Raw genomic sequence first — 20448 nt, forward strand, 5'->3', positions numbered from 1 at the left:
GTGTTAACAAGTTGCAAGGATATCAAGAGAAGCTCTCCAGGCTAGCGTGAGTCAGTTCTTCCACTGTTTGTGCGTTATGATTTCGTGGATCACACAATAGGCAGGCTTGTGTGATGGTTGGTGTTGATCAGAGTTTGGATGCAGGCTGGTGTTGAATAATGCCTGGGTGAGGACTGCTGAAGGGCTAAGTAGCTCCGTCTCTCCGCTGAGCCTCGCTGCCTCTCTGTCCACAGGCCTGCCATTGTTTTGCTCCATGCCTCAGCTTGACAGGGCTCCAGAAGCCAGCCATTGTATTTAATTACAGTCGCCAGCCCCCTCACAGACTCTTGTCCTTGTGTCCCAGATTTCCATGGGTGCTCTCATTAAGACTGTGCATTCTGTGTGTGTGTTTATGTGTGTGTGTGTCCGGCCGATTAGGCTTTTTTAATGGCTCAAGGAAAGCCCTTAGCCTGTGTAAATGTCAGTATGCAGTTTTTAAGTTCATGTGTATGTGTGTGGGTGGCACATCTGTTTGTCTGTGCGTTTCTAATGAAGGCAGCTTTAATGTGGATGAATAGCTCTGTGGTCGCACTAATAATGCAGGGCTGTAATCAGTCCGCATCAAGAGAGGCAGAAGAGCGCTGAAAACTGTGAATGGTTTTTTTTTTTTTTTGCTAATGAGAAAATATGCCATGTTATGTAAGAGCTGTTCTATTTAAGTTTAATTTGTTTGACATGAGTGTGGCGATGGCATGGCCCAGTGGCATGAGCAAAGACGACCCGTAATGACACCAATAAAATGGCAGTGAGAAGCAAAGCGCGGACTCTCACACTGTCCACAGTCTGTCCTCCTGTGACTGAATCCTTCTGCTCCTCTGCACAGAATCACCTTGCACACTGTGCAAACTGTGCACACGTTCTCGCAAAATGAGTCACTCATTTCCCGTTAAGTCGCCTGAAATTAATAAACTTTATAATTGTTTTCAAGGCTTTAAGTTAAATCCTGACAGATGTTTGTGTTTGTGTGTGTGTGTGTTTGGTGCACACGCATGTGTGTAATAGAAATGAATCTAAAAACCTGAGGGAGGAACATGAAAATAGTCATGCAGTCACTTACTCCCTGTGTGTTCTCCACTTTTATCACCTCCCTTCATTTCCTCCCTCTATCATTTAAAGAGTATCTCTTCCTCCTTTTTCACATTTCCCTTGTTGTTACTGCAATATATGTCTTCATAATAAGTGTGTCTCCCTCCTGGCTGCAGTCCATATTGTTACAAGTTGCTTGTCACGCTTTTTCTTTGAAAAATATTTAAAGCTGATTCCGTCTCGACCATGAATCACCCTTTTCACTCCCATATCGGCCCGTTTACACCGAGAACTGAAAAGGTTGCTGCTGGTGTGAAAGTGACATATGACATCTGGGCCTCATAAATGTAATGTCTTAATATCCCAGGCCTGATTGGGTGTCACTGTTAGGTGTTGCAATGTGAGCTTTATTGCTGTTTAGCTTAACCGTCCCCGCCATTTGAAACCCACTTGGATATGCTGTGTGTTTTTTTCCTGATGGCCGAGATAGCAGGCGGGCTTTGGAAAGGCTAGATTTTGGTGTAAGGAAGCCTTGAACATATCTGTGCATCAGGTTGGTTTATTTTAGTTGTTCTGAATGTAATCTTCCCCTGCGCCATCTGCTGCATGCGCATGGAGATTGGCAAGCTGAGACCCGCACACAGACACTATAATTGGAGCGGAAAGCGCGTGTGTGTGTTAGCGAGAGAGAGAGAGAGAGAGAGAGAGAGAGAGAGAAGAAATACTTCATCCATGCTCAGTGTGCAGTGTGATTAGTCTTGTGTGTGCTGCGAGTGCAGTGTTTGTCGGCCGCACCGTCACGTGGAGCGAGTCCTCGGCTGTACTACGGTCCTACTGAACCAGGCGGCTCTGTTAAATATAGATGGCTTATTTACACACCAGCACTGAGCTGCAGGCAGCTCCTGAGCCGCTTGTCAACCTCCCCAATCCCTCCTCTGTTGAGCTGCTGATGCTGGGTGGAGCAATGGGGCTGGGAAGATGCACACATGCATATAGTGTAGACAGAAGTACATCACAACCGCTGGTGCATTTGACAAGTTAATCTATTCTCTCAAATGAAAAAGAGTTATTGGCATCAGTATGAAAAAACGATACACTGCTTACTCACAAGCTCATAAAGGCAGCAGTTGCAAACAGGGATTATACACTTATTTGGTAAGCTACAGGCCACAGGGTGCAGGTCTGCGCTGTGAATGTGTGTTTTTATAGTTGATTAAAGAGCCTTGTTTTGTAACACACAGGATATTGAGGGCAAAGTCCAATACATATTACATGTAGGCAACAGCAGGATACTTCCCCACGATCCCAGGCCACTTTGTTTATCATGTACAAGCACACCAAACATGGGAGCCTACAGAGGGCTCATGTGTTTGGTTTGTCATATTAGCCCTTAACGCATGAAGACTGTTTGTGCTCAACCTCTCTGTGTTTACCAGCCTGTTATTGATTAAGAATGAGGTAAGTGTGTGCGTTTGGTTCGGGGGGTAAACAAGTTGCATGGTCAGAAGCGGAGAGAGAATTCTGCGCAGCCTTGTCTGCAGTATTTGGTACTCCCGACTGGTGATGATGATATGATTATTTGTCCTTTTAATATTTCAGAACACTTGTACTTACGAAGACTGCACAATTTTTAGAAATAAATAAAAGCACAACTCCAGGCCTTGTATCAGAGGAGAAAACCTGTCTTTGAACCCTGCTAGCAAAGCAGCTCCGTGCTGTAACACACATACGCACAAGACAACATTTCGGCAGTAAGTAGGTATCCAGCAAAGGCTGCTTTCATTGGTGCTTTGATGATCTCTGGGTGCATGTGTGTTAGAGAAATGTTTGTTCTTTGAAGACATTTCGCGTTGTCTTTCCTGTGGCGGATCTGAAAACGCCTGATCAAGAAGTTGTCCTTGCACTTGCAGCTTTTTTTTTTTTCTTCTCCCAAACACATTGTTAGAAAGTGAGTTAGTTCCCCTTCTGGTGATTTGTATTAGATGTCGTCAGCAGTGTATCCGTCTGGACTGGGTTGTTTAAGATCTGTGTGTGTGTGTGTGTGTGTGTTTGTGTACACACAAGGTTGTGAGTTTATCCCACTGATATCGATTAATGCTCCATGCCTGTCAGCACTCCATCTGACAGACATGTGTTCACTAACCCCTCTTGTTGCTCTTTCCTCTCTGCAGCGATAGAGACCCAGAGTACCAGCTCAGAGGAGATAGTGCCAAGCCCGCCCTCACCTCCCCCACCGCCCCGCGTCTACAAACCCTGCTTTGTGTGCCAGGACAAGTCCTCAGGGTACCACTATGGTGTCAGCGCCTGCGAGGGCTGCAAGGTGAGACTTCCTCTGAATCTGCCAATAAAGCAAGATGTTCGTCAATCTTGTAACCATCATGTGATTTGCAGTTGGAAAAAAATACAATCACGTCTTCACAGCCAAAGCTCTTGCACGTCATTTGGAACATTTCATTAGTTTTCAGTGTTTAATGCTGAAATTTAATGTAATAAGTCAAAATTGGAGAATCATTCTCTAATATTATTGGTTGATTTATTGAGCTGCCTAATTATCAGTATGACCTGAACAAGCTGTAACAGCCTCTTTATACTTATATCTATAGACATCGTAAAAAAAAAAAAAAAAGATAACACATATGATGGATCTGCTTCGTATCACGTAGTTTGTGAAACTCTGTCATCCGTGCAGGTCTTTTCTTCTCTCGTGTTGTTGCTACACATACCTTTGCTGACGTGTCCACATGTCTGTTATCAATACAGCCCTGTTACACAGGTGCTGAGGAGGCCTCATAACCCCCATCTGCTCTGTTATCAGTTGATAGTTGCTGTGCGCATGCTTACACGTCTCCTGTTCGTGTGAGCACACACACTTCTTTATCTCGCTGCTCCCAAGACTCGGAGTTGTGTAAGCTCAGAAGAGGATAGGGATGAGAGGGAGGGATCTGTGGAATCTAATATAATGTTACCACCAGGCACAAACCTTATATCTCCACCATGGCCACATTTCAGAAACCACGTGTTTTGTTTTGGTTTTTTTTGCGTGGTGATCATGCATTCTTGAATGAACCAAATAGGATTTCCACTTCTTCTACTGACAGCAGCTTTGTCTGTAGCAAGAGGAGGTTGGGAGTGGTTGGATGAAGACAGGCAGGGTGTTGCTGATGGCGACAGGTGCCTGCAAGACCCTCTGACTTATTGACTGCGGAGCCAATACTGTGGTCTTCCATATGTGCAGGAATAGGAGTGGTGTGGAGGGAGGGAGGGAGGGAGGGAGGGGAGGAGTACAGCAGAGAGAAAAAGCCACGGCGAAGAAGGCAGGAGACAGTGGCAGTAACAAACAGTATGAAAGAGTAAGCAAGGGCAGGAACCCAGGGGGGAATGTAGAAATGCAGATGAAACCGTGCAAAGATGAGAGAGACTGCGGGGGACTGAGATAGCGAGTGCGAGAGAGCAGGCTGTGCTCCGGGATGCATGAACAGCCAGAAAGAGAAAGAAGTGGGTAATGGTTGGAGGGGCAGCAGATTAGGCGGATGGGGTACAGGGGCCACAGTTGAACTCATTGACACCAAGAGAAAGACGGTCAGCGGCAGAGCACAGGAGGGGGGGGGGGCTGGATGAGTAAAGAATGCACAAAGGGGAGGAGAGCACAGCAAAGGCAGGAGTCTGGCACACACATACATACATACATACAAAGGCATTACCCTTTAACGCAAACCCTCTGAGTGCTCTATGAAACTTAACCTGCTCCCCGAATGTGACTTATAAAAAGTTAACAAAGTAAATAAAAGCTGACCCCTGCAACCACACTGCTGCTGACTGTGCAGCTTCATGGGTCCTAAGGATGTTTAATATGACGAATGTAAAATATATTTTTTCTTAATTTAAAGTTTGTTGAAAGTGTCTTTTTTAAATTGCTTAGCCTGAAGTAAATTCACATCAACCTATGTTATATACTGTTATTTTATGCAGGCTTGTGGAAATATATCCTTGACTGTCAAGGCTAGTCAAATCATAAAAGTAAAGCTAGAAAGAAGAGGTTGGGCGTGTACGTGTGTGTACATATACAACAGAGTTTAACCATGGGTGTGTGTGAGAGATAAAGAAAGGGGAAGATGGTGTGTGGTTTTCCTGGCCAAGATAATCTTGTGCAGTGTGTGAAGCACCGAATTGTTCAAGAAAATGAAATCCAGTTTCATAATTGGTTGGTGTTTCTAAACTAGTGTTTGTACAGACTTACCAATTTCGTATTTTGAAACAGTTTGGCACAGGTAGCAGATTTTGGTCGTGGGAAACCTTCCAAGTTGCATGAGTTTGTCTGTATGTGTTAAGCCTGCAACAGGATGTTCTCCACCTTTTTCTCAATGCTCAGGCTCCAGCTGTTGGTACAAATTGCAATTTTTATGCAACTATGCCCTAAAATTTCATCTCAGAGCCTGTGTCAGAAGCGTGCATCATCTCACACGTAAATCATTCATATGATATACTTAAAACAAATGTGTTGCTGTTTGGTTCAGTGCACAGCTACCAAACTAGCTGCTTTATGTATCTTGTATTCAAAAGCAATGACCTTAATCTCAGAAGGTGTGCAGCAACTCTGCCGCCATTTCAAACCCTAATCTGCTTCTATTGTGTTCTGTTTAAAATTGCTCCCCATCATCAGAGCATCTCAATAGAGTTCTAAGTAAGGTAATAAGGCTAAATCACAGCTCCTGATGAGATTGTGTGAGTGGGTGTGTGGTTGTGTATAAAGGTATTACTGTCTGTTCCGTGGCTAAGCAGTGGTTGTGCAGTATTAATCAGTCGCATGCATTATAGCAAACTGGCGATGAATGGAGGGATGTTAGGTTAACCAATAATTGATGATACAGTTGAAATGAAAATGTTAATAGAAGTAAAATATTCTGGGTTCAACATGTTCACATATAAAATTGTGGTTTAGTTTGTCAGTAATAATTCCTGTAAAACTAAAACCCCAAGTCATGAGCAGTAAATTTTAATTTGTTTTCATCCCAAAGGTCTGTTCCAGACAAAAGAAATATTTACAACATGTTACGCACACAACAGTGTGACACGCAGAAGGAAAGGCAGAAACTAGACAAGTACAGAAATTGTGCCAGATTTGACACTGTAATTAGCTTTTTGAGGCTTTTGTACATTGGGGAGATCACTGATGTTTTAATCTAACAGCCAACAGACGATGTTCAGTGCAAACGATTTCAGAATAATGATAAACAATAATTTAATACACAAGTATCACCTTCAGTTGTTAACACTGTCGCTGCAGCCTGAAATGTGAAATGACCACATCTCAGGTAGGATAAAAATTTCAGCTCCCTCAGCCTTTGGCATTAATTTCATATAATGTTTCTGCACAACCCCAACAGGAAGCTCTGCCTGCCTCCTCGGCTGAATGTAATTAGTTTCGAGGATATATTATGGCTGAGTTTGATTATTTTTAGAGATGAGAGGCCACATGTATAAAGACGGAGTACAAACAGCAGCAAAGTGGTAAACATTCGCTTCAATAACATACTGAAAGAATAATCGGATACACTGATTAACCACAGAAGAAAAAGCTTTGAAGTGTATGTGGAGGTGGTTGCACCTTGGAATGGGACGTTTTAACAGTGAAGCAACTGTTTGGGACGAGACCAAAGGTCTCAGGCTTGAACTCAGGACAATACAATATAGCTATGATCATATTTGTATACTGTCTCGGATGTGAAAACAAAGGTGAATAATCTAAAATTCTCCTTTATATTTGCAATTGAAACACAGTGATAAGTGTATCATGTGATAGCCGAACCATGAATGTTCACCTGTTCCTTAATTACCTTTATCTTAATTACCTGATAACCGGTACTGGACTCTGCTCTGCTGATTAGTAAGGATTTCATTAGGACTAATCATTAGAAATGTTGCCTTAAACTATGAAGATGTCCCTAGTTGGACAGCTAGCTGCCAGTTGTCTGTCCATGAGCCGGCTGTCTGCCCCCCTCAACAGCCGCAGTGCTAATTTGAAAAATTCAGGATGCCTTCTCCGTATCTCTGACTTCAGAGGAGATGACTTGGCATAGCACACTCAATAATTCAACACTACAGGCATGTGAATGTATATGGTTGCCTCATCTGAGACTGGGGTAAGTCGGGGGTTAGCAGCGTCTGCTTTGCTGCAGCATGCCAAACTACAAAGGCATTTCCTGGGGGCTGCAGCGAACAGAGGAAACGGGAGCGGGGAAGTTGAGCTGTGCTACTTGGAGACAGCTCATTCGTTTGTTGTTTTTAGTTCTGCCGCCCGCACATACTCAACGGCATTGCACTTCTTTTTCCCCTGCAGATATTACCCCCTAAACATTAAATTTGCATGCCCACCCCCTCATGTTTATGTTTTTATCTTGAAGGCAAGGCAGCACGCGGCAGGCGACCTCTCCTCCTGGTATCCGCTGCAATGGGAGAGAAGCGACCGTTTTTCCAAAGTCCCTATCCGCCACTTTTTGCATGAATGTCCTCTATTTGCAGCGTTTTTCAGATGGCCCTCTCACAAAGCATCCGTCTTTACTAATTTGTGGGCTGTAGCAGTAGCTGCTTAGTAATAGCGGCAGGGGCACAGGCACACACACATCGACACAACATGCACAGTAGGAGGCTGGGAACGCACTCTTAATCTGGGCACAGTGTGAAAGTCACGTAAGAGAGGATTCCTGTGCTTCCCTGTGAACTCCATAACCCCAGACCCCCTCCCCTATTTCCCTCTTAATGAAGCATTTTCTCGCACACAAGCAAAGCAGAATTCACGCACGCACTCATATATGCATGAGGCTCATAACGATCGGCAGGTAGACAGCTGTGAATTGAAGAGCACATGGTGCATGCAATCATGTATGTGCTGTAACCGTTCGCTCCTCTTTTTCATCCCTCCCTCCCTCTCCCTCTTCTTGCGGCTCTCATCTCTTCTGAACACTGCAGGGTGGCTGACAGGCCCGCTGAGGGCTCTTGTCGCCGGGTGGATTAAGCGGTGATACAAAAAGAGGCTTAAGGGCCGCAGGAAGCAATGACTCCTAAAAGAAGGGTGGTAGGGGAGGGGGCGTAGGAACAATCAACTGGCCCACGAGCCAGAAGGAACAGCCAATCAGGAGGTCCTGTGAGAGGGCACCTGAGACTCACGATGTCAGGAGGGAGTGGGCCAATCCCCTGGTGACACTAGGGTCAGGGTCAGGGCACCATCGGATCAAAGAGGACATGATACACGCACACACAGGCACACACAAAGACCACAGACTTTATCCCTCAGCATCAGCTGCTAGAATTAATGTCAACCTAAGTCTTGTTCTCTCCACTTAGTTGTGCGGGAGATAGCAGTTTGCAGGGATCTGCTGTTTCTCAACATTAATAATAATATATTTTATGTGACAACAGGGTGGAGAGCAAATGAAGTCAGGACAAAGGTTAGATGAGGTGACCTTCTACGGCCTGAAACACTTCCTCTTCATGTGTAATCAGTCCCATCACGCACGCTGGTTGGACCTTGCTTAAACTGATACATGACAAAGAATACACACTTCCTCTTCGTAGTACATCAGAAGGCTGAATCACTTCCACTCTGTGGTGGCGCACGGGAGACACGAGAAGAGGCTGGTGATCCGGGAAGGACAAATTGCGGGCTTAGGTCCACCAGCCATCTGTCGGCTAGCAAAGCTAATCCTTCGGCATGGGATGGGGCTCCCTGGCAGCAACCCCGCCACACCACACCACACCACACCACACCACACTACACCACACTCCACCCCACCTCCCTTTAGCTGTAGCTGACCCCACCCACCCTGCTACCCAACAACACATAACCCATGTCCCACTGCGTCACATCAATACTGACATTGACCTGTATTACATTTGTCCCGAGCCGTGCTTGCTGAGTGCTCACTCAGTTGTGGCTGATTTGCATTAACCTCTTTTTATCTTTTTGACACACAAGGCATGTTTAAGCAATAAGGGCACAGAGGTTAACATTGATTTTATTGGGGTTGAGTGGAATAAGGAGAATATAAGTTGTGATGCATGGATTTTTCCAAGAGGTTTGTCGTTTTTTACTCTGTGTAACACATGGGGAGCATTTAGATGGCTTTTTCGTTCCAACGCACGTTTTTTATGTTATCATTATTCAAAATCTGAAAATCATAATGGGAGATGGTTTTAAAGGCAAAGGTTTTTAAAGGTAATTTTGGTGAAAAGACAGGGTCAGTTTTCTCCTTCATATCATAAACCCCAGCTGTGGTTTCTTATTTAAGGCTTAGCTATCTTGTTGTAGACTTTTGTCGTCACTTAATTTATGACCCAATATTGTTATCTTATTTTTGGCAGTTAGAGCGGCTGTTAAAGTTCATAAGGGGAGGACCTGAATTATTACTGAGGGATGTGTGTTTCATGTGGGAGGCGTGTTTTGATCCGTTTCTATGTCTTGCTTTTGCGCAATCGAAACATATTTTGTCTCCCCAAAGATCTCCCATTTCTGCCCAGTGACCGAAGATGAGCTCATTATAATTCGCCCGCCTCGTACGCTTGGACAACATTTTTAAATCCATTCTCTGATTTGTTTTGATCCCGTTAGACTGAAAAGGGGAACACGGGTAAAAAGGGATTCCTTTTTGTTTCTTCCACATCATTTCCAGCCAATCGGCTCTCTTTCTAATATTATGTGCTTGGCCTGGATCTACATATGCTTATTTCCGGCTGTGTAAACGAGGTCATGCTTACGTGGCACCCAGTCACCCTGTGCCTTTTGCCCCAAAAACCTTCAGACCTGAATCACCTCGAAAAGCATTTTTGTGTTGTGTAAACGAACAGGTGGCACCCTCATGAAATGACTATTAGTCTCTGTCCAGATTGTGTCAAGGGTTAAGCCCTTTAAGGACTTAACTTTTTGTAGTTCATTGCCTTTTAATTGCAGCTGCATATGGCCATTCTGCATGGCCTCCTTTTAATTTCATATGTTTTAACCTTGCAAGTTGTTTTGTTGGGAACTGGGTGAAAGAGGACACTGTAAACATGGGCAAGATATTAGCAACAGGCAACCGAAACATGTAATAAAAGCAGCAGTGTTGGCAGATAACCATATGACAGGTGGCTTCACTAGAGCAAACAGCACAACTGTATTTGCTTAGTAATTTGTTGCTCGATTTGCTTAGACTGTCCGGTTTCCCTTGCTCCTCTCTTACCGCCCAACCCTCCTCCAAAACCTGTCCCGTCTCCTCATCGCCCTCGTCTCCGTCTTTCTGTCACGCAGGGCTTCTTTCGGAGAAGCATCCAGAAGAACATGGTGTACACTTGTCACCGGGAGAAGAACTGTATCATCAACAAAGTCACCCGCAACCGCTGCCAGTACTGTCGGCTGCAGAAGTGCCTGGAAGTGGGGATGTCCAAGGAGTGTAAGTATAAAAACCAAATTACCCAGAAAGCCCTGCTCCCACAGGGCTCTTAGGGCAAAGCACAGATTTCATCATAGTTGTTTAATCCCAGAGGGGTTAGCGTGATTGTGACCCCTGCAGAAAGTCTTAAGTTGAAGCATTTGTTGACATTTTTTCCACTGCTGACATTGCATAACTGTTCACTATTGATGCAAGCACATCAGTTTGGCAGTGATTCCAGCTCGTACACACTTATGTTGTCATTAGTTGATGACTGCACTTAGTGTTTATATGGTATCCGATCAGATCCCATCAGTTTCTTTTAATGAGAAAATTCTCTGACCTTTGGTGTTTATCATAACAAAGTCAGAGTGAAATCAAAGCTGTTACTATTCCCTATTAGCTGTTACCCTTTGAGCTGATTCTTGTAGTTTTACTTTGAAGAAAATATCCGCTGTAAAAGCGAGACAAAGGGCAGCCGTGATGCAGACTGGCAGTAACAGTCAGGGTGTCGCCAGGCTTGGCAGGCCTCTGTGATGAATACGTTCTCACCTGCCGAGAGTGAAAGAGCAGGCGTCTGCTCCCATCATTGCACCCCAGGGGCTGTGTGAACATACACACTCACGCACACACACACATACACGCACACACATACGCACACACATACGCACACACATACGCACAGGCAGTCAGACTTGATAAAGTAATTGGTAGAGGTGTGACCACAGAGAACTCAGAGGCCAACAGGGTTTCTACCTCAGCCTGATCACGTGACACACTCTCTTACACACACAGACAAACACTCACTTGTGTGTATAGGATACAGTTGGACCCATAAATACTGTTAAATACTCAGTAATAGGAAATATATTAGTAATATACATTTGTGGACAGAAAGTGTAGCACCTCTCCTCCTCTCACAGGCTCACGTCTGTTAAAACACACACATGCACTCAGCCTCCATTGCTCCGTCCCTTTCCACTTCCCGTCTTCCCAGCGCTATTTACCTCATCTTTGCGGTGCAGCGAGTGCAGGGAGCGCTCCCCATGCCACAGCACTGTGGTTTACAGTAAAAGAAGTTATCCTCCGAGCTCCTTACCTTTGAATGGGGCCATTAATCATGGTTAGAAGGATCACAGCAGCCGGCTCTTTTACGCACTCTCACACACACAGTTTCAACCCAGCATACAATAGGAGAATAGACTGGAGTTGGAGAGCCATCTAGTGGTGACGAGGTAGTACTGCATGAGCAAAAAATTGGCATAAACGGGTTTTTGACAGGATTCCAAGCTGGAAATTTTATTATTGGCTAGATTTCGACCCACCTTTGCTCAGCTGGTTTTGGTTTTAATAGTTCTGCCTTTTTCCGATTGCGGTCATTTTGTGCAGAGTGTGCAGATTGCTACTCTTGTGTCCTCAGCAGTGACTTTGGCCAGTGAAAGTAGTCTGGACTGGTGAGGAAGGAGAGGCCGGCCATCTGGGCCCAGCAGGGAGTCTCCCTGCCTCTTACACACACACACACACAAATGCATACTTGTGCGTAATTTCATGCACACACACTCAAATTATGCACATACAAGGTGACTGACACAAACTAGTATGAATAAAAAGAACGCTTTAACAGAAAAACAATTGGACAGCTCCACTTAAACACCATGCGCTCTCTGTCAGACACACACACAGACGGTGGACCCCCCCCCCTGCTAGCATTGAGGGGACGTCTGGGTGACCTTGCGTCTGCCGGCAGACAGCTCCAGATGACAGCGCCAGGCCTGCTGCCAGGTGGCAATGCCAAGCAAGATGGCATCAGAAGGGGGGGGGCAAGTATGTTGGGAGCAAGTGGAGGGTTGCAAGGAAAGGCCGGTAGTGTAGACTAGAGCCACATTATTATTAACCTGACAGTGTGTGGCTAAAGACGACCAAGATCATGGCTAAAATTAAGAATAGCATACCATGAATGCTTATCTACAAATAAAGTGAAATGTTTGAATAATGTTTGGAAGCATTGGCTCACTCATGCGTGCACACTTAGCATAGTACAGTGGTTCGCAGCATGGGGGTCGAGATCTCTCCAAGGGGTCATGAGGTGATTTACAAGTTAGAAAGAAGTAAACAATTCTGCTGCAGAAAGCAGTCAGACACACATTTCAACTCTTGACTTTGCTTTTTACTCACTGAGCTGTGCATAGTTTCACTTCCTCATGCCTCTACACTATTCAAAAAATTAAAAAAAATATGGGAAGTCAAAAATCATTCTTTGCTCAGCTCTTTGCTAGCTCATAGAAAAATGTACATTCTCACAAGAGATTGCAAGTTAGCTTTAGTTTGTTGTAAAGGGTTATAAGCTGGGACACTGGGAACACTGGCCCAGTACACTCTAACGTATGTGAGACAAAAATGAGAAGCTGAAGTTGCAGTATGCACATATGAAGCTGCATTTAAAGCATGTCTGTTAGAGCAGAGAGTTAATTCCCTGACACTTCTTCTTTTTAGTTTTTTTTTTTTTTTGTACTTTTGGGATGATCATATGGTTCAGTTACACAATACTCCACAATGTTTTTATGTTACAATTCAGAGCAGCTGCCACCCCTCAGTACTTGCCTCCCTTTATCATCCCCTCCCCATTTTTTTTGCCAAGCTCTCAAAACCATCGCCCACGTGTTCCTCGAGGACGGTGTTATTCAGAGATAGAAAAAGTAATAAAAGTAAAATAAGATGTAGCAAAGAATGATGGAGAACAGGGTGAGGAGAGGATAACATCAGCCAGAGAGGCAGGATAGCAGAGCAAGATGAAGGCTGTGAGAGGGAAGTGTATTGAACTCGGGGGGGGTGAAAGAGGCTGGAGGACAGAGGGAGGGAGAAAGTTTCATCACTGTCGACGGTGGCTCTGCGCTGCGAGCAGCAGGAGCGGGGGGGGGGGGGGGGGGGGGGACATTGACATTTTTATCTTTCCATTGAATTTAATCTGTGTGATGGACGAGCTGCCAGTGCTTTAATTTTCCTCACACGAATTATCCCTGTCTGCCTACCTCTCTGTCTTGTACACAAACACACACACACACACACACACACACACACACACACACACACTCATACACAAATACATACACACTGAGGCACTAACAGAAATTGTCTATTAACTGCACGTTGCAGCTGAAATCCACTATACGGACAAATGATTGAGTGATGGCTGTGTGTGTGTGTGTGTGTGTGTGTGTGTGTGTGTGTGTGTGTGTGTGTGTGTGTCAGTATTCTGTACACGTTACACACCAGCTCTTGTAAATCATTTTTATGCAATGGACATGTAACCACAAACAATTCAGGATGCAAGTTCCCCCATTAGCATTCATATTTTCATAATACATTTTGAAAGATGCATTGCTTGAAGTTAACACCCACACGAACATCAAAACGCACATTTGTGTCCACACATACACACACAATAAGAGGGAAAAAAAAAAAAGCAAGGCAGTATTTCTTTCATTTCAGCTCCCCTGCTACAGTCCCCCCTCCTCCTCAAGTTATTGCATGTGGCAATTCGCCATGACAGATCGCCAGTCGTGCCTAATAGTTCTTTAATGACTTCATTAAATTGTGTTGTGCGGCTTATGATTGTGCTGCCAATTTGTCAGCGCGGGCAATGTCTGGGCGCTAGGGATGCCCCACTTTTATTTGTGAATTAATTGGACATCGATTGTTTTGCAGCTCTCCGCCCCTCCCCTCGTGGCAGAAAGGACACAGATTCCCAATCAGCGCCATAAGCAGGGCTGGCCCAGATATGCTCAGCAGCTTACTACAGTTTTATACAACTGGCCTCAAAAGCTGGTGGTTGTTTAAAAGGATGCTCCTTCACTACAGAGTCATAATTAGCTCATTAAAGCAAATGGAGGTGGAAAGCTTTGTACTGATTTGCTCGTTTTCGCTGAAATGGTGTTTATAATATGCTGTTTTTGATGTGTCGGTTTTCTCATTTTACTGCTCTGTCCACATGTGTATTGGTGACTATGGTTACATTAGCCTGCCACTTGAGTACCAATAAAATGCTGGCAAATAATACATTGCCTTGCTCTGTCTGCACAGCAGGGTCTTCTTCATTTCTTGTTGAGGCGAGCAGTGCTTAGCAGTAACATAGTGCAGCATCAGACTTCCAGCCCCCGCCTTCCTCCTTCCCTTCATGTTCTCCCAGGCAGGGAGGCCTGTCTGTGGGCTGATGAATGAGCAGCAGCACCGAGTAGTGCATCCCTGCTTGGCCCCGGGCCAGGCCCCTCTGTCACAGACACTGATCTCCCATCAGCCTGAGCGCTCTGGCCCTTAATGGTCAAGGTTAGGATTAAGACAAGGAAAATCTGATCTTAGGTCAGTGGCTAGGGGAAATTCAGGTACCCCGAGGGGAGGTAGAGATTGGAGAAATGATAGAGATGGCATTAGGAAAGGGGGATGATTTAAAGCAAAAGCAATACAATTTTGGAAAGGAGAGATTGCGTGCATTGGTGAGAACGGAGCAAACAAGGAAAGCGAGAGCGTGTTGTATAACCAAGAGAGGGGGAGAAATGTGTGACAGAGAGAGAGAGAGAAAGCTGCAAGGTTTTTTCCGGTATGGGCTGAGCAGCCGAGCCCTTTTAAAACCATTAGAGGCAGGATATTTGTCATATTATGTTATTAGATTAGCCGGGACCCCTAATGAAAGCTGTGGCAATTTGTCAGCCTTATGGATAGCTCCATCCCCCACCACTATTTATCAAGTAGCACCCCATCTCACCCAACCCACCCCCACCCTCAACACACACATACACAACCCAAGTAATAGCTAAACTGCACCCCAGTGTGGATGTGCTGGGAGAAATGGATCGGGCCTGTAATGGGATTCCAATGCTAAGCACCCTGCCTAGCGTTTTTTGTCATTTGGGGTGAGCAGACTATTCTCAGCCAGATCGCCCAGAGGGAAATGACATCGGATTATTTCAAGGTCCACCCCCCCCCCTTTCCATTAGCATAGCCCTCATCAATGGAGCTGTCTGAAAACATTTATGTTATAGCATCAGATAAGAGAAGTGAAGCTGTGGCCGCTGCTGCTGTTCGCCACAGAAGGAACATCCTGTCCTGCTCATGACTTTGCCTTTGATCTTGATCTCAGTTTACCTTGAGGTGGTGTCAGACGGTGCCAATGCAGGACATATAGTATCCAGGTTGCAACACCCTTTCAAGCAGTCGTTACCAAAACATTTGCAAACTGTATGACATGTTTTTTTTTGTTTTTTTTAAAACTGAGATATAAAGTGTGAATGATTCTGTTTGGAGGTAAAATACAAGCGTAGGTGTTACTTTTGACCATACCAATCCTTGTCTTCCTGTAGCGGTGAGGAACGACCGGAACAAGAAGAAAAAGGATGAGAAGAAACAGGAGTGCACGGAGAGCTATGTGCTGAGCCCCGACACAGAGCAGATGATCGACAGGGTTCGCAAGGCTCACCAGGATACTTTCCCCTCTCTCTGCCAGCTGGGCAAATACACTACGGTCAGTAACGTGACACTAACAGTCTGTGTGTCCCTTCATTTGTTCACCTTTGTTACCTGTAAATTACCGTCACCTGCAAATGTCTAAACTGCTGCCACCTCTTCCCCTCCCTACAGACTAACAGCTCAGAACGACGCGTGTCCTTGGACGTAGACCTGTGGGACAAGTTTAGTGAACTCTCCACCAAGTGTATCATAAAGACGGTGGAGTTTGCTAAGCAGCTGCCCGGCTTCACAACGCTCACTATTGCCGACCAGATCACTCTGCTCAAAGCCGCCTGTCTGGACATCCTGGTAAGAACAACAGCCCTAGCTTTGTTTCCACAAAATTTCACCAAACACCCAGATTTTTTAAAAAGGAGAAGACGAGAGGTTCAACATTTCTAACCAACTGCCCAGTTAAACGCTGAACCACCTGTTCTGCCTCTGCTGTCCACAGATACTGCGGATCTGTACACGCTACACACCAGAGCAAGACACCATGACTTTCTCAGATGGACTCACGTTAAACCGAACCCAGATGCACAACGCAGGCTTTGGTCCCCTCACCGACCTGGTTTTTGCCTTCGCCAACCAGCTCCTTCCTCTGGAGATGGACGATGCAGAGACAGGGCTGCTCAGTGCCATCTGTTTGCTGTGTGGAGGTACGACAAGCCCCTTTAAAATCTATTTCCCATTCTCATTGTCTATGACCCCTATACTAAGACTGAGTGACACCCCTGCCTATGGATGAAGAAGGAGTAGGCTGGCAATGCTGTGCTCTTTCATTGAGCACCACCTAGTGGCCAACTATAATCAGGACAGTAGGAGAGCATTGACATGTTTTTTTTCTGTACCTGTGTTAATCCACAGATCGTCAGGACTTGGAGGAGGCAGAGAAGGTGGATGTCCTGCAGGAGCCCCTTCTGGAGGCGCTGAAGATTTACGTGAGGAAGAGGAGGCCCCACAAACCGCACATGTTCCCCAAGATGCTGATGAAGATCACTGATCTGAGAAGCATCAGTGCTAAAGGTCTGTGGTGTACACTAGTGGTTATCTGTCAATTAAGACAGAAATATAAGTTAATGAGTTTGGTTGAGACGTTGGTGATAACTTTGATAATCTTGACATTTTATATGCGTTTATAAATGTAAAGCTTTTCTTGCTTTTTTTCCATTTCACATGTTAAAATGGAGTACAGGAGAAATAATTAAGTGATATCCAAAATGTGTTTTGTCAGAACTTTGGTAGCTTAAGTTTTCTTGTCTCTGTCCAACCCCCTCTGCAGGAGCTGAGCGTGTCATCACCCTGAAGATGGAGATCCCCGGCTCCATGCCCCCTCTCATCCAGGAGATGCTGGAGAACTCAGAAGGTCTGGAAAGTGGTGCTGCAGGCGGCCGGCCAAGTGGCGCCCCCCCAGGCAGCTGCAGCCCCAGTCTGTCCCCCAGCTCTGCCCAAAGCAGTCCAGCCACACAATCGCCGTAGTAGCGGCCCACTTTTTATTTTTCCTCACAACGCTCTCAGTCTCCTCGCTCGATGTTCTGAAGGGGAGGGGTGGAGGAGGAGGGACCTAGACTCTGACTGCTGAACACTGGAGACTGGCAGAGCCAACCTCCTCCTCTCCTATGACACAAATCCCCACCTCCTGATCTGCTTTCCCTCACTCTGAAGCACTGTCCTGACGTGAGGGGAGGTAAGGCCGGGGCAGGCCGGGACAACAGGATGCCTCCGAGAGACCACACCGTAAACACTGCTGATGACTCCTCCTCCTTCTCCCTCCACTCCCTTCTCCACTGCTGCTCCTCCCCTCTCCACCTTTCTCCAAAAGACTGATGGAAACAAATCTGGATGCAGTGGAGACCAGTTTTGAATGGAACTGAGATTGGGTGGAGCATCGTGGGACAAATATATGGACAAGGACAATGCATACAGACTGACTTGACAAACACCAGACACTTTTTTTGTTGTACTCTGAGGCAGACTGCAAGCTTTGGACCCCCCCTCCTCATAGACTTTGGGTCTTTTCTCTTTTTCCAACTTCAAAAAACAGGATTTCGTACAAAAAGATATATAAATATATATAGAAAAGTTAAGGAACTATTGTGATTGACATGTCCAGAACAGAATGGCAGGTTGAAATGAGGACATGTTTTCTGAGATTAGAAATTGTTGTACTGCTTCACTGTTTGAATCTTTTCATACCCATCAAGAGTATTGAGAGAGATTGTTTCAGTTTTATCACATTTGTACATCCTTCTAGTTAACAAAAAGCAAAAGATATTGAAATTTCTCTCCAGTCCACACATACAAACAAATGTGCACAGAAAACAAGTCGCAATGAATATCACCTACTATTCCAGGTTGGATTTGTTTTCCTTTTTTTTTTTTCTTTTCTTTTCTTTTTTTGCTTCCAAGAAAATGGAAAAAATGATTGTATGAACTCGGTTGTATGATATGGTCACAGGTCCTTTCAAGAAATCAAATTAATGAAGATTCATTATTAAGGTGTATTTTAAGTAGCCTTTGAGTTTGTGTATATAAGCTGTATTCATTTCTTTAAAACTATGAAGAGTTTTAGGCTTCACCTGATTTTTTTTTTTTTTTTTTTTTTAAGAATACCTTTTATGTGTTTTGTTCATAGGTTTGTGATTCAAGAAAAAACATTTTGAGCACATTTTACTGAAGGAAGTTCTTTCATGTTTTGTGTCTTACTAAATACTGGACAGACCCTTAACCAATCACTGGCTGTTCAGGATGTGGCTTTCACAACCAATTTCAACCGTTGCCCCCTTCACTTTTAAAACATGTTTTTACCTTCAGTAGATAACAAAGTAGCACTCCAGTCGGGGCATAGCTTTTTGGCCATGTAGCAGAAAGAGATGGTGTTTCTGAAAATGGTGAGCTAGACGCCACCTGTAGCCTGCCAGATTCAAGTGAGCTACAGCAGCCCAGCTTCAAAGAGAGTTAAAATGTGAAGAATGGTGTACATACACACTGTATTAAACACAAGTGATTCTCAGTAGTCTCTGAATGGATCAATAATCTGTAGTGGATGGGAAAAGACTAGATTGTCCCTCTACTCTTTCAGTGGTCAGGCAAGTGAAGGTCCCAAATGTGATGTTTGTCAACTAAGTCCTCACAAATCTCCCTGTGGTAGAAACCAATATGTGACTTTTTGCCGGATCCAGAGAAACCTCGCACCCTGTGACTCACTTTACGCCAAAACGCCTTCACCGTTAGCACACGTCATCTTAGACCATCTTTACTGTACACACGCCAATGTCTCAGGAAGGAATCATTTTTTGTGCTTGGCCTGTTCTTTGTATATGTTCTGTGCTGCACCCCTTAACCCTTCAATCACAGATGCACACACACACTTCTGCTACTGAGCCCCTGAATTTTTCTTCAATCACTCACTTTTGTTCGGCCTGGCAGACCAGGACTTGTGCAGAGACACTGATCCCGCAACTTTACGACATAGGATGCCAGTGTGGAGTCTCTCTGAGTCGTTCATGTGTTCTTTTTTTTGTATGGTCAAAGCTGCTTTCATCATTTAGGACTTAACCTGTCCAGAACGGCGCACAACTTTTCCCTCCACAGCTAATCTGGAATAGCAACAGACACACCGTCAGTTTGAGAAGTATGGAATATGTTGCAATTTGTCAAGATTATCAAGCGACTTTGAAAAAAAAACAAAACAAAAAAACAACAAAAAAAGATAAAAAATAAAACCAACATTTAATAATTATTAAATGTGTTTGTGTTGTTCACGTGTGTCCTTCTTTTCATTCTCTGCTACAGGGGTGTCCTTAGTAGGGTTTTATAGGTCATATCCATAGAAAGAAGACAAATCTGATCAGAAGGCCGTCAATAACTTTCCTGGGAACATCAGAACCCATTTGCTCTTGCAAGAGCATAGCATCGAAGAGACTGATACCAACAGTTCCTAGGTCCACAATTCACTGATCATATTTAAATTCAACGTTGAATATTTGCCGTCAGCCACTAGATATATACCAGACCAAGAATCTTCATGACAATGGCCTTAATCAAAATCAACAATTGAAAAACTTTGTACGTTTGTACGTTATGAATAAGAAGTAACACAGTCTTTCTCTTAAAAGTTGAACTCATAAGCAGTTACACGCATGCTCAAGTCGGTGGTCTCAGCTGCAGCCCCTTTGGATTGGTTAGACCAAGTTTATTGTTAGTTAATGTTAGCAAGGTTTGGATATATTGCTGTATAACTGACCTTAAAGAGCGTGTTTGCTAAATTTGAGTCTTCTCTACTTGTGCTGGTGTAACATTATGTTTTAGCAATTGCAATTATCCTGTAATTGGCACTTGTGACGGCAGGGGTCGCTATTTAGCAAATCCTCCACAGACTCACATTAAAAATATGAACACAATGTATTGGAGGAAATGATATAACTATATATGTGTGTATATATATATACATACATATATATATATATATATATATATATAT

The 20448-nt window shown here is 44.5% G+C and overlaps 1 protein-coding gene across 7 annotated transcripts in view; it reads left to right on the plus strand.

Moving 5' to 3' along the window:
- Window positions 1-19727, plus strand: part of raraa (retinoic acid receptor, alpha a) — a 141335-nt gene extending 121608 nt beyond the window's left edge. For all 7 annotated transcript variants that reach the window (XM_023400157.2, XM_023400159.2, XM_087172273.1 and 4 more), the window contains 7 exons: window positions 3237-3385; window positions 10346-10487; window positions 15821-15981; window positions 16098-16274; window positions 16420-16624; window positions 16833-16991; window positions 17248-19727. In XM_023400157.2, coding sequence (XP_023255925.1) covers window positions 3237-3385; window positions 10346-10487; window positions 15821-15981; window positions 16098-16274; window positions 16420-16624; window positions 16833-16991; window positions 17248-17444 — 1190 coding nt within the window. In that variant the 3' untranslated portion in view covers window positions 17445-19727. The remainder of the gene's footprint in view (window positions 1-3236; window positions 3386-10345; window positions 10488-15820; window positions 15982-16097; window positions 16275-16419; window positions 16625-16832; window positions 16992-17247) is intronic.
- Window positions 19728-20448: the final 721 nt, after the last annotated feature.

The sequence above is a fragment of the Seriola lalandi genome, unplaced genomic scaffold (genome assembly GCF_002814215.2).
Source record: "Seriola lalandi dorsalis isolate HSWRI2012SDOR001 ecotype SW California unplaced genomic scaffold, Sedor1 jcf7180002052132, whole genome shotgun sequence".
Classification (NCBI taxonomy): Eukaryota; Metazoa; Chordata; class Actinopteri; order Carangiformes; family Carangidae; genus Seriola; species Seriola lalandi.